General features: G+C 35.4%; 2 protein-coding genes across 2 annotated transcripts; one reads left to right on the top strand and one right to left on the bottom strand.

Annotated features, from left to right (window-relative positions):
* Positions 1 to 2366: 2366 nt before the first annotated feature.
* LOC133296564 (ABC transporter B family member 28) lies at positions 2367 to 9024 on the top strand. Its single transcript, XM_061495567.1, has 16 exons — positions 2367 to 2781; positions 4220 to 4407; positions 4583 to 4606; positions 5000 to 5101; positions 5319 to 5409; positions 5716 to 5816; positions 5922 to 5972; positions 6060 to 6188; positions 6436 to 6498; positions 6579 to 6858; positions 7381 to 7529; positions 7622 to 7711; positions 7815 to 7949; positions 8035 to 8091; positions 8197 to 8253; positions 8437 to 9024. The coding sequence occupies exons 1-16, from the start codon at positions 2397 to 2399 to the stop codon at positions 8671 to 8673; spliced, it is 2139 nt and encodes a 712-aa protein (XP_061351551.1). The 5' UTR covers positions 2367 to 2396; the 3' UTR covers positions 8674 to 9024.
* A 400-nt stretch (positions 9025 to 9424) lies between these two features.
* Positions 9425 to 11304, bottom strand: LOC133296570 (uncharacterized). Its single transcript, XM_061495579.1, has 2 exons — positions 10760 to 11304; positions 9425 to 9961 (listed from the first exon to the last, which is right to left on the bottom strand). Exons 1-2 carry the CDS (start codon positions 11195 to 11197, stop codon positions 9686 to 9688), a joined length of 714 nt encoding a protein of 237 aa, XP_061351563.1. The 5' UTR covers positions 11198 to 11304; the 3' UTR covers positions 9425 to 9685.
* Between the last annotated feature and the right edge of the window lie 2781 nt (positions 11305 to 14085).

The raw sequence follows: 14085 nt of genomic DNA, 5'->3' as shown, positions 1-14085 counted from the left end.
ACTTTTATAGTCAAAATGACAAATATTTTGTGTAGCTTTTTTGACACGTGACAGAAAAACGACTGAAGTCGCAAAAAAAGTACAATGTGTGGAGACATGTATAAAAGTACAATGCCTAGGAAAGTAAACTAAAATGGTAAAAAATAATTTAACGGGACTTTCAAAAACTAATGGAAAAAGTACAAAGTCTTTTCCTCAAAAACTAATGAATACAAGTGTTGTATTAAATTAATGCTGTTAATATTATAGCTAAGAATATAATAAATTCTCTTTAGAGTGTTTGAATCTCACTATTTTTTTTCTGTAAAAATAAATAAATTATTTTTATATCTTTTTTGTTTTGAAGATATTTTTATTTAATTTATACTTTCTATATTACTGGGGGTATCTTTTATAATTTTATAGTTTTTTTTCTTTTAATTTATATTTACGCTATACTTAAATTTAGAAGTGTTTATGCGCGACTTTCAATTCTCTTTATGCCAAGTGTCTGAAAAGTTGTACAAAAAATCGACTACTTTGATCACAAAAGTCTCTGTACTATTTGGCTACTTTTCTGGCTCCAATAACACATCGCATGGTCAAACAAAAAATTATTATACTACCCAACAACGAGAAGAATTTTAGTAGTCCCGGGATTGGCAAAACGGGTCAATCTGGCTCAATCCGTATTCAATCCGTAAAAAACGGGTCGGGTTAGGGTTGACCCAAAAAAATAAACGAGTCAAAAAACTCAACCCAGCCCGACCCGAGCCGGGTTAGGGTTGGCTCGATAATCAGCTCGCGGGTTGGCTCGGAATAAAGCTCGCGGGTTGGCTCAAAAAAAGCTCGCGAGTTAGCTCGAAATAATGCCAGTGGGTTGGCTCGCAGGTTGGTTAGCTCGAAATATTGGCTCGCGGGTTGGCTCAAAAAAATTTATTTTTGTGGAATTAGTCTTATTTGTTCTCTAACACTGCTAAAATTACCAACACTGCCAAAAGGTTCCAACTTTGATCTCTTCAAAGGTATCCAGATTGGAAAAAGAAAAAACATTAAAGTAACAAATCTTATAATGTCAACAACATAGAAGAAGAACAATGAATCCATTTTCATAAGGGAAAAATAAAAAAGAAAGATGAGAAATATAGAGAAAAGGGTATTGCACCTTGGAAGTAGTGGATTGCGTTTGTCAAGAGAATAGGTCAATAGACCCGAAGATGCAAGGTTAATGGTAACAAGGTGAACAAGCTATCCAAGGGGGCAGAAGAATCTTAGGGTTAAGGAAAGTGACGACGATGTGAGCGTATGGCAGTTTTGGAGTTTTCATATTTTTTTATTTTTTAATACAGTCATATTATTCTTTTTTGAATTAAAAAAAAATACCCAACTCGCGAGCTGGCTCGTTTGGGTCTGGGTTGTATCGGGTCGGGTTGAGTCGGGTTGGCTACTCATTTAGGTCAACTCAACCCGACTCATTTAGGACGGGTTGCGAGCCAACCCGACGGGTTGGTTTGTTTTTGCCATCCCTAGTCCCGGATTATCATTTATTCAGTGATCCGAACCAATCAAAATCATACAACTAATGAGGAGATAGAAAAGAGAAGAAATAAAAATCAACTTTTTCTCTAAGTGTCACCTCTTGAATGGAAGGACCACATGAGACCTGGAGTACAAAAAAAAATTCCAACAATTACAATGGTGACGTGATACTTTGTAAAAAAAATGGGTTTTGTTTTTGTCATATTACATGACAAAAACCCTTTTCCTACACACTTATAGTATATGTGGGTCCATGGTAGTTAAAATCGGAATTTTATCTAAAATAGGAAGGAGGATAAAAAATCGTAAAATCCGAACGTAAAAAAAATCATAAAAAATCGTAAAAACGTAATAATGTTTGCAATTTTGATGAAATCATTTTAATTAAAAAAATCGTAAAACCATAAATTTAAATCGAAATTTTAACTACCATGTGGGGGTCCATTACATAGTGAAGTGAAAAACAAATTAAAAATAAGACCTAATTTAAATTGGGTGTGTAAGAAATTGGTTTCATGTACCATCAGAAACCATTTTCCCATAATTATTATGAGAAATATTAGTCTCTTTTTCATGAGGTAGCTTATCTCATTTTTTCTCACTTCGATTTTCGCACCTCAATTTTTTTTTTTTTTTTATAATGGTAGGACCCACTTAGTTTCTCTCTACAACATAAGATACCATTAATAAAACTCAATTATTATTAGAAAGTGTAGGATGTTCCTTTTGTGGAAAACAATGTCCCAATTTTCTTCTCTTACAAAGAATACGAAAAAAAGAAAGATAATTGTATAAATTACACATGTCAATCATTAGTTCACCTTTCTTCTTTTTCTTCTTCACCTCACCACACTACTCTCCATTGTTGAACAACGTCCATGGCCTCTGCAACACTGTTTCAGTGCCACCCTCCTTTTTCTTCTTCTGCCTCTTCAATCAGAACTCTGAAACCAACACTCTCACACTCACACTCACGCTCACTCTCACTCTCACTCTCACCCTTTCTTCGCCTACCACGCTTCTCTCTCTCCTCTACTACAACCCCACCACGTGCCTACGTCACAGGACCCGCATCCGACCCGATTTTCTGCGACCCGGATCCGAAGCTTGATAGGTCGCCTCCGGATGAGGTCAAGCCACCAAACGTTATAACCAGGAACCTTCTCTTGACCCTTCTCATGAAGCACAAATTGCGTCTTGCTGTTTCGGTTGCAGCACTCTTTGCCTGCACCACCTGCACTCTATCCATGCCCATTTTTTCTGGTAACTTCTCTCTTCTCTCACTTCTTCTTAATTGGCTTAAAAGTTCACATTTTTATGTAATTCATTTTGTGGGATGTTATAAACAAATTATTTTTTTATTAAAAAAGAAAAAGAAAAAGAAATATAACATTATCAAATTTTCGTGATATTGTTATATTTTCATCCTTTTAATTGCTTAAAAGTTCACTCTTTTATGTAATGTCATTGTTGTTGAGATATTCAAGTGTGATGAGTCTCACATTGGTGGTAATGAGCTAAGTGAAGAGTATATAAGTGAAAGGACCCATGAATCCATTGCCTTAAGGTTTTGGGTTGAGACATGGTGTCAGATCCACTTGCTACGGTTGGTGTAACCTTAGCTCATTGGTGGTGGCCCCCGCCACGGGCTTCCCCTGGACCCGCTTGACATTGGAGTTTGAGGGAACGAATTTCCCAACAGTGGTATCAGAGTCGGATTGGGCTCGAGCTAGCCTAGTGATTGGCTAGGAGGCGGGTCGAGTACTTTGCGCTTCGGGTACTCGGTTGAGGGGGAGCATACCAATGGTGGGTTTCACACTTGAGGGGGAGATTGTTGAGATATTCAAGTGTGATGAGTCTCACATTGGTTGGTAATGAGCTAAGTGAAGAGTATATAAGTGAAAGGACCCATGAACCCATTGCCTTAAGGTTTTGGGTTGAGACATGGTGTCGGATCCACTTGCTACGGTTGGTGTAGCCTTAGCTCATTGGTGGTGGCCCCCGCCACGGGCTTCCCCTGGACCCGCTTGACATTGGAGTTTGAGGGAACGAATTTCCCAACAATTGTGTGCCTTTACCCAAAAGCATAGAAGTATAAATGACTATAGGGACTATGATGATAGCATATTATAAAACAACTAAGATGTTCAAGGAGTGAGATTAATGAATATCCACTCAAATGGTTAATTAACAGTTTTTCTGTTTGTGATCTTTACTTCTTCTTTTTCCAATTCTTTTGCTCTCTGATTGCTGCAGCTACATGCCTATCAAATGGGGTTATGTAAAAAATTGTTCTTGGAGGACTTGAATAAAATCTCTCCTTCTTTATGTCTCAGAAAATGGAACAATTTTATCTTATGGAAAATATTCTAGGTTGTTAAAAATGAAGGTTCTTTCCTGTTTGATCAACTCAGAGTAGAAGGGTTGCTGTAATTTATTTTTGAAGTTAATCATATTGAGATTTGTATGACATGTTGTGTTCAACAACTATTTGGGTTGTTATGCAAGTCTCTCTAACTTGTTCTGCTTGTATTCAACAGTCAGTTGTTATTGCAGCATTAGAAATTATAGCATTTGGGGTGCTGTTTTTTATCTTTTGATTCCTTTTTACCCGCTGTTCATGTGTGATTTCACTATATATATATATATATATATATATATACACACACTCACACATTCTTATGTGTTGTTGTTCTTTTAGGGCGGTTTTTCGAAGTTCTTATTGGTGCTAGACCAGAACCATTATGGAGGCTGCTCAGTAAAATTGGGATTCTGTATGCCCTGGAGCCACTTTTAACTGTTGTTTTTGTTATAAACATGAACATTGTGTGGGAGAAAGTTATGTCAACACTAAGAGCACAGGTCTTTGGAAGAATATTGATTCAAAAGGTAAAGTCAAATCAAATCTTTCTTAACTGTCCTCCTCATTTTTATTTTCTTTCTCTATTTTTTTTATTTAGTTATTTTTTAGAGAACATGTATGGTTGTTTGGAATTTGAATTATTGGATAGAAATTATTTTGCTTTGGTTGTTTAATCATATAGTGTTCTTTTTATTTATGCAGATTGAATTTTTTGACAAATACAAGGTATGCATACGGAATTAATTATGTTATATGTGCTTTTACTTTTCCATGTGTGAATCTCTTGATATATTTTGGTTGAGAGATGAGAACATGTACAGATAATATTGTTATGTTGCTTTTGCCTGATTTTTGTACACGGTATTTTCTTGTCTCTGTCTTCCTTCCCCTCTTCTTGCAGTGCTTCTGTTTTCTCTTCTTTCTTTCTCTCCCTATCTTTGCCATCTGTTGCAGTAACTTAATCTTCTGCAATTCCATTTTATTCGTATTAATACATTTTTGAAAAAATATAAAATTTTCATTTTACTAAGCTGTATAATACCTCATTTGTTTTTTTTGCTTTAATGATACAGAGTAGGTGCAAAAACTATTTCACTTTCTTGGGTTTGCTTCTTATAGGTTGGTGAACTCACTGGTTTGTTAACATCTGATTTGGGTTCTCTTAAAGATATTGTCAGTGAGAATGTTTCAAGGGACCGCGGATTCAGGGCATTATCTGAGGCAAGCAATTCTACACCAATGAGAAGTGAGCTATATATTTCCTATATTTAAGCATGTGTATGATTCCTTTCTCACTTTGTTGGGTTGACTTTCCTTTCAAGAGAGAATCTCAATTCCTTTTTTGTCACTTATGTTGTACTCATGCATATTTAAGTTTGCAATTTGCTGCTCTCGTTCATCTGTGTCATTGATTCTTCTGTTTTCTTTGTCCTTGTAGGTCATTGGGACATTATTCATACTTTTTTCTTTATCCCCTCAACTGGCACCCATTCTGGCTGTTCTGATGCTTGCTGTTTCCTTTTCAATTGGTAAATTTCTATTGTATTTATTGATATCAATTTAATGACCAAATTGTTCTAGGTTTTCAACATTGTTGTGGTTTCACTGGTTTGTTATAAAAGGCAGAAATATAATCATCCATCATTTTATTCCTCCCTTCTTAAATATATTAAGGCAAATGGCATCTTAATTTCACAAATAGCTTATTTATAAAAGCTAACAATTGTATGTAGCTTGAATTATAAATACATTGTACAACGAAAAAAAATTTGGGTCATGTTATTTGTCATTTCATCTTTTCTTCCCTGCTGCTGATTCTTTTTGGTTCTCTGAAGCTGTCTACAAGAGATCCACTTTGCCAATTTTTAAATCACATGGGTTGGCCCAAGCATATATATCTGACTGTGTAACGGAAACATTTTCTGCCATTCGAACAGTGAGTTCCCAATACTTCATATTTTTATGATAAACATTTGCCTTGTGAATTATGAAGGCTTGGATTTGTAATTGACAGCTGAATCAATGACATACATGCTTATAGGTAAGATCCTTTGGCGGTGAAAAGCGCCAAATGTTCACATTTGCTAACCAGGTAAAATTATTCAAGGATCAATAGCTGTTGTCAGAAACAGTGTGATACCCTCTAGATACTTTCATGTTAATTATGATTTCCATACAGGTTCTTTCTTTCCAATCAAGTGGGATAAAGCTGGGAACTTTCAAGTCTGTAAATGAATCCTTGACTAGAGTTGCTGTTTATATTTCTTTAATCGCATTATATTGTCTCGGAGGAAGCAAAGTTAAGGCGGTAAGCAATTCTAGCTTATGAAGCTTTTCTCTTTTTTCTCTATAATGACAAACATAATCACAGTCTTCTTTCTTCTTTTCTTCCCTAATAGATGTTGGCCGTGATTATTTTTGCTACTTAAATATATTTTTGCATCTGATTATTTATCCTTCTATACGTCCTTTTCTTATTGTTTCTTTTCCAAGGATTTCCCACCACTGAAATCATTCATGAATCTGTCTGACTTGCTCTTAATTCTTGCTTTCAGGGTGAGCTCTCTGTTGGATCTATGGCATCTTTTATAGGATATACTTTCACTTTAACATTTGCTGTAAGCAAATTGAGTTGTTGACTTCTTGTTTCACTTTATTTTTCCGTCCTCTCTTTGCTGTCTGATATTATGTCTTTCAGGTTCAAGGACTGGTTAATACTTTTGGAGATCTTCGTGGAACTTTTGCTGCTGTTGAGAGGATCAATTCTGTTTTGTCTGTAGTTCAAGTTGACGATGCCCTTGCCTATGGCTTAGAAAGAGAACTGAAACAAAAAGCAGTGGAAGATGAAAACTATAAATTGTTCTTCTCAAATAGTTCTGCTGAGAAAGACCAAAAAAATTATCTGCATTACATGTCAGCACTAAAAACATCAAACAATTTGTTTAGCTTAGCTTGGTCTGGAGATGTTTGTCTTGAAGGTATCTTTATTGCAATTTTATTTGTGTCTCTTAAGATGTGTTGTTTTAATATATGATTTTTGTATATCAATAGTCATGTTTGCCTATGTTCTTGTAATGGGAGCTTCGTCATCTTACTTATTCTGTTTTAGTTATGAGATGAGCTTCCAAAGTTTCAGTAACTAAATGGTTGAATTTCCTTTTGAGGGATTTTGACTGTGTGCTGATTGCTTTCTGCTTGTCATGGTATTTAAATCATACTTTTCAAAGATAGAATTACAGTGATAGGAGCTTGTGGAAGAAATATAATCATTTACTGTTATTTTTAGTTATTTGTGTCCAATCTGATTTGTGAAGCTTAAGTTTCTTATTCTCTCTCTCTCTCTCTCTTGCACAAGCTCGCATACTTTATTCTTATGGATATGAACTAGTTCTATAATAACCAAGAGATTGTTAAATATTACAATAACATAATAGATCTGATTTACTTTGTGGTGTGTTTTTTTCTGCTTTGTCAATGACTATGCTTATATTATACTGCAGATGTGTATTTCTCTTATCCTTTAAGGCCAGATGTAGAAATCTTACGTGGCTTAAATTTAAGACTAAAATGTGGAACTGTAACTGCACTGGTGGGTCCTAGTGGTGCAGGCAAAAGTACAATAGTACAGCTACTGTCTCGTTTTTATGAGGTTTAACTTCTATTCTTCAGTTGTAGGTTCAAGTGTCATTTGACTTCTTTTTCAAGAAAAGCATATACATCAAGTGATTCTTGTTTATGTAGCCAGCAAGAGGTTGTATAACAGTTGGAGGAGAGGATGTCAGAACATTTGACAAGAGTGAATGGGCCCGGGTTGTCTCTATTGTGAATCAAGTATGAAAACTAAAAAAGGAAAGGAAAAAAAAAAAAAAGAATCTCGTGTTTGATTTCAAATATATTGCTTCATTTGTTTACAAATAATACTAAGGTATTACAGGAGCCTGTTCTGTTTTCGGTGTCTGTTGGAGAAAATATTGCATATGGGCTTCCAGATGATAATGTTTCTAAAGACGATGTGATTAAGGCCGCGAAAGCTGCAAATGCTCATGATTTTATAATTTCACTTCCACAGGTTGGTTTGTCTTCTGTATATGCAGATGCTTTTATATACATACAATTGATAAAATGTTTCCTTAATGTTCATATTTTCTGGAAAGGGTTATGATACACTTGTTGGTGAGCGCGGCGGCCTACTGAGTGGAGGGCAGAGACAGGTACAGTAGAGTTTAAACTTTACATATACAACCCTTCATTTGCATGGGCATGCATTTTCAGCATTTACACATTCAGAGATTATTGACTACTATTCTAAATTGCAGAGAATTGCTATTGCCCGGGCTCTCCTAAAGAATGCTCCCATCCTTATACTTGATGAGGTGATATTTTTGTTGAATTGTATGCTTTTCTATATGCTTCAGTTCATCCATACAATGAGGTTGGATTCACTGGGAGGCAGAGCAACATGCAGCCATGAAAAACCCTCCCTGCTATTCTTTAAGTTGATATCTATCTGACCCTATTTATGCCTGTCTTCATTAAGATATTTTTTGGTGTTGCAGGCCACCAGTGCCCTAGATGCCGTCAGTGAGCGCTTGGTCCAGAGCGCTCTCAACCATTTGATGAAGGGGAGGACAACATTAGTAATAGCTCACCGATTAAGCACGGTCCAAAATGCCTATCAAATTGCACTTTGTTCTGATGGGAGGATTGTAGAACTAGGCACCCATTTTGAGTTGTTGGCTAAGAAGGGCCAATATGCTTCACTGGTTGCCACTCAAAGGCTTGCATTTGAATGAATTAATACTATGAAGGTGTTAATACTTCCTGTTATACGAAATAGCAATGCATGAGACATTCAACTGGATATTTTACTGGCTAGTCTAGTTTTCAAACTAAACAAGTCATCTATGGCATTAGCAGAGATAGTTTTTGCCTCAAAGTGAATGCTGCCTGATGACATTTGGTGCTTGCACAAGGGTACTGGTTTGGTTGAGATGTGTATCATAACAAGGGGAAAAAAGAAGAAGAAATAGTGTAATTAATGGATGATTGGCTGTAGCTACTCGCATGTCGTGGTATTTTAGAGTACAAGGCCTCATCCTGTTGCTTCAAATTGATTTTATCATTTCATTGTTATTTTGATGCGTAAAAAGTAAAAGAAAAAATGTTATATGATGCAGGGTAAGGAAATGCTTCTTTAACAGTGAGTTTGGTATTCTTTCTTTAATAGTTGCACAATGAAAAATGATTCTGTTTTAACAGTGACTAACAAATAACTATTAATTTTTCTATAAAGAGAAAAAATTTATGATCAATCGACATGCTTCTTAACTGTATTTCTTTTATAAGCAACGTGTTTAACACCCCTTACACCTGGAAATAAATTTTTCACAACTTGCAGTAGAATAATGGTTTATATTATATTAGGCTTCGCTCTTCTATTTTGTGTAGATTTCAAAGTGCTAAAGGGGGCTATCAGGTCACAAATCTGAGATGGCTAAACTAGTCCAATTTTAACCGGTGTCTTCAATGCACCTTGTACTATTTCACGTTGAATTTCCGATTTGGATACAATAACTATAAATAGCTTTGAACAACAAATTGCAATACATTTCAATAATGACTACAACTTGCTGCTATATATAAAGTGTCATACATGACTATCAAGTCACTTGGCTAAAATAGCTAAACTAGTCCAATTTTAACTGTTGTCTTTGACTCACTTTGCACTATTTCACATTGAATTTCCAATGTGGATACAATAACTATAAGTAGGTTACAACAATGTCCAGATTTTGTGAGGAGATCTTAAGACGAGGAAGAAATAGAAATTACAGCATTTAGGTCAGCAAGGCACTCAGTTGGAAGACCAAGGAAAGAATTCATAAGGAAATCATCAATAGGATCAACTGTTGCCACTCCAACCAGTCTGCACTTCCCTTCTTCATCCAATCTCTTGCCTCTTCCACTCTTCATTGTCCCCTTTGATTCTTCAGATGTCAACACTGTCTTCACCAGCAGTGGAGGAGCCTTATATAGACCTCCAGCAGAAAACAAGAACTTGGCCTTGAACTCAAGATCAACCTTGTAAAATAAACCATAGCAATCATATCTCAACAGGGTGCATATGGAACTAAATCAAAGAGATTCCTATGACACGTTAGAATAAGTATTAGGGGTGTCCAAATAAAATCAAATGAATCGAACTAAACTGTGAATTGATCGGAACCGCATAAAAAGAACCATGTTTTTTAAATCAATTCAAGAACCAAACCCGTTTACCAATCCGATTCAGTTCATATTTAGGGGCATGCATGTTTCAGTTTGGTTTTTTATACCAAACCGAACCTGGTTTAGTTCGAACAAATTGAAGTAGTTTTAAATAGTGGTTTGATTCTTAAACTGGGTCCGCTAGCCTGATCATGATTTTTCTACCCTGAGAGGGAAGGGTCCTTCCCCTTTTGGCTGGTTGTGGGCGAGGAGGGATTCGAACCCCCGACACCGTGGTTCTTAGTCACGTGCTCTAATCCTCTGAGCTACAGGCCTCACCCCGTCTCCACTGGATCTGTTCCCCGAAATACCTTAAAAAAGAAAAACATTTCCTCTCCTCAGCCATTTCATTTCGACTTAAGAAGATGTGAAAGCGTCCCTCTATAAGAAGGGTGTGTTCCGAGGTGTGAAGTGGGAGAAAAGAGATTTCATAATAGGGGTTTTGAATAAGACGGAAAAATATGGTGCAGCTCAGTTTGGTTTGGTTCATATGATTTTATTACACTATGAGGAGTGGATATGGACTAAGTATTAGAGTCACTCAAAGTTGTTCCGTAATGCACAACCTATTAAAATTGAAGAAGTATAATATCCATAACTTATATGAATTACCTTGCCAGATTCTAGGTTAATACTTCCTTGGAATGCTTCTGGAACTATGTCAATCTTCAAAAGTGGTGGCAATGGGAATCCCAAAAACTTGGTTGTAGAACTTGTTAATGGTGGAATATACAGTGTTTCAGGATCAAATGAAACAAGTAAGTCATTGTTAGCTTGATTATCTGTTACCTTTGTACCAGACCCATTTCCTATTCCTCCCTCTGCATCATAGTCAAAGTCAGGGTATCTTGAAATGCCAAGCTTGCAAGCCCTTTCTGTCTTAAAACTAACAGTGTAAGTCTCAGTTGTTGGGGTTTCAATGGTTTTTGGTTGCTTTTCACTGGACGTAGAGGAAGAGAAGATAACGGTGTTTCTTCTTCTAAGCTTTGGTTTCTTTGTGTAAAAGTTGCATGGAATTGGTGGACTTAAGGAGTTTATTTTAGAACTCATCTAGTGTCTATGATTTCTTGCTGAAGAAAAGAGAGGTTGAATTCTAGATAAGTTTTGGTGAGTAAAACCAAGTGGAATAACCAAACACATGAGGCTGGTTTGGTTTATGGTTATGGTTATGAATCTTATCTTTTCATTTGAGGTCTCTCTCAGTTTGTGCAATCTGCAATCAACACATGGCACTTGGTATTTTAGTAGTATTGAGTAGAGAAAACAAATAAAATGGTTCATGTCGCTTTTTGTTGTTTTCCATAATTGTAAAGAGCTTCTATGATAAACAAGATTTACTATGCTCCCTTTAAAAAATTAATAATAATAAAACAAACACGAAATTCAGAAAATTAAAAAACAGTTTTTTATTTTGGAAATTGTGTTCTATTATTTTTTTCTTTAAATTATTTTATAGAGTAGTTAAAGAAATAGGTTTTTTTTTTTAAAGTTAAAAGTCAAAAACACAAAACAGAAGCAATTGAAATATGTTTTATAAATTTGATTCTAAAAGCTAAAAAATAAAATTATTTTTAAAATTATTTTTACAAAACAAGAATCAAATAGGTTTTTTATATTTTTTATTGTAGAAATAAAAATATTATTGTTAAAAACATAATTCAAACAGACCCTAAAATACGACCAACGCGTACACCACATTGATTTTCTTCTATGTAAGTTGGAGTACAAATAGGTTAAATTAAGTTAAATTAAGTTAGATTTTGATTTAAATAGATTAATTTTATATAATTTTGAATTTGAGATGTCCTGCTAGCCTAATAAAGGCTGTATTATAGATTAACAAAAAAAAAAAAAAAGCTACATTATAGGCATGATTTGACGTAAAATTAAAAATCAAAAGTCTGGGGTAAACTTCTTAACCTGCTAAAGTTTATTAGTCTTCAAGACCTATAAAAACAATTATTGAAAAAATTATTTTATTATTTAAAATTTTTCAAATAATAACTTTACTTTATTTTATTTAATATAAGTAATATAATATAAACCGATATGTAGGACTTTTTGACCACTATAGCCTTTTTTTAATAATTAATTACCAAATTGACCCTGTTTATAAACTATTTCAAAAATTTAACCTCTTCAGAAAACATAACACCAATCTGCCCCTATTTGACCGTTGACCATGAAGCCTACCCGGGTACAGCCTACCCAGGTATATTCTGAAGTTTTTTACATACCCGGGTACACCCCTCCCTACTCGGGTATATTTCTTGAATCTAGAAAAAGTTTGAATTATTTACCCGGGTAGGGAGTGGTGTACCCGGGTAAATAATTCAAAGTGTTGTAACTGGCCATTCCTTTGGGATTCTTCATAGCCAAGTCTCGTGTTGTTGCCATCTCCAACAGGGAAGATCAAGGGTCCTACATTACTGACAAAATTTTAACTGTTCTCTACTCTATATGCTTGTCATGCATATAGATAATGAGTGGTCCTATATGCTCTGGATTTTCTAGCTTGTTCTTTTGAGTTTGAAGCCTTTCTTTTAATGGTTTATGTAAATGAGGGATAGAAAAACAGAGGGCTTAAGTAGGAGACAAGAAAGAGGGCATGGTAGGTACCTCAGTCTCCATTCTGCCACCCACAAATATCATCATACTTTCACAAAAAGCTTGGTCTCTGATCTCTTCAACAGACCTCGCAAAGCTCTCTCTCCTCACCTCAGAGTTGATATAGGCATATAGCAATTGTGTATTCCATCAAAAATTCACTTCTCAGTTTTTAGATCTCGACCACAACTCAGTTTGCACATATCTCAATAGCAAGGAATGCAAGCCCAAATTATTATGCCAAATCGGCACTGATTGCAAGTGGTTCTTATTCTTCCATTATCCCCTAATTCAAATTAAGAATCCACACTTTTCAAGATTACAAGTATGAATTATTTACCCGGGTACACCACTCCCTACCCGGGTAAATAATTCAAACTTTTTCTAGATTCAAGAAATATACCCGGGTAGGGAGGGGTGTACCCGGGTATGTTAAAAACTTCAGAATATACCCGGGTAGGGAGGGGTGTACCCGGGTAGGCTTCATGGTCAACGGTCAAACAGGGGCAGATTGGTGTTATGTTTTCTGAAGAGGTTAAATTTTTGAAATAGTTTATAAACAGGATCAATTTAGTAATTAATTATTAAAAAAAGGCTATAATGGTCAAAAAGCCCGATATGTAGACTTATTTAGATCAATTTTCTAAATAAGATTTTTTTAAGACTTGAACCTATTTTATTATATTAAATATATGATGCTTAACTTGATATAGATTGGGTGGTAGATCCTAATAAGTGTTTTAACCTATTTACCCTACTATATGGAACATGATTCCAATGCATAAAAATCAAGATCCCTTATCTTCTTGGTTGTGACTTAGATCAATGAGTATGTTGCTTGGTCTATTGTCATACGCTGTGGTTAAGTGTGGTTGTTCCAAGCTTATCCAAAGGAAACCTCCAAAGAAAACAATGAAATTAAGAACGAGGAAACAATTAAAGGGCCACATGAATCACAGATCGGGTTAGTCTTTAAAAACGTTCGGACCACAACTGAAAATGTCGGGTATGTTAACTTATGTTTGTAACCCAATTGGGGACAGTGACCAAAATGTCACGCTTTGACAAAAAAATTATCAGAATACCACGCGAACAGTAAAATTTGTCAAACTGTCACGCGACATAATTCGCTACACAGTGTAGTGAATTATGTATGCAAGTAATTCGCTACACAATGTAGCGAAATATACCACGTCAGAATGCACAGAACCAAAATGTGTCATGTGTCAAAATTGTTGAAATTCGCTACATAGGGTAGCGAATTTCAACAATTTTGACACATGGCACTTTTTGGTTCTGACGTGGCATATTTCGCTACACTGTGTAGCGAA

The sequence above is a fragment of the Gastrolobium bilobum genome, unplaced genomic scaffold, assembly GCF_033153095.1.
Source record: "Gastrolobium bilobum isolate Gb01-03AN ecotype WA unplaced genomic scaffold, APGP_CSIRO_Gbil_v1 utg9203, whole genome shotgun sequence".
Classification (NCBI taxonomy): Eukaryota; Viridiplantae; Streptophyta; class Magnoliopsida; order Fabales; family Fabaceae; genus Gastrolobium; species Gastrolobium bilobum.
Note: the sequence above shows the minus strand (reverse complement) of the source record. Positions and strands in the feature narration are given on the sequence as shown.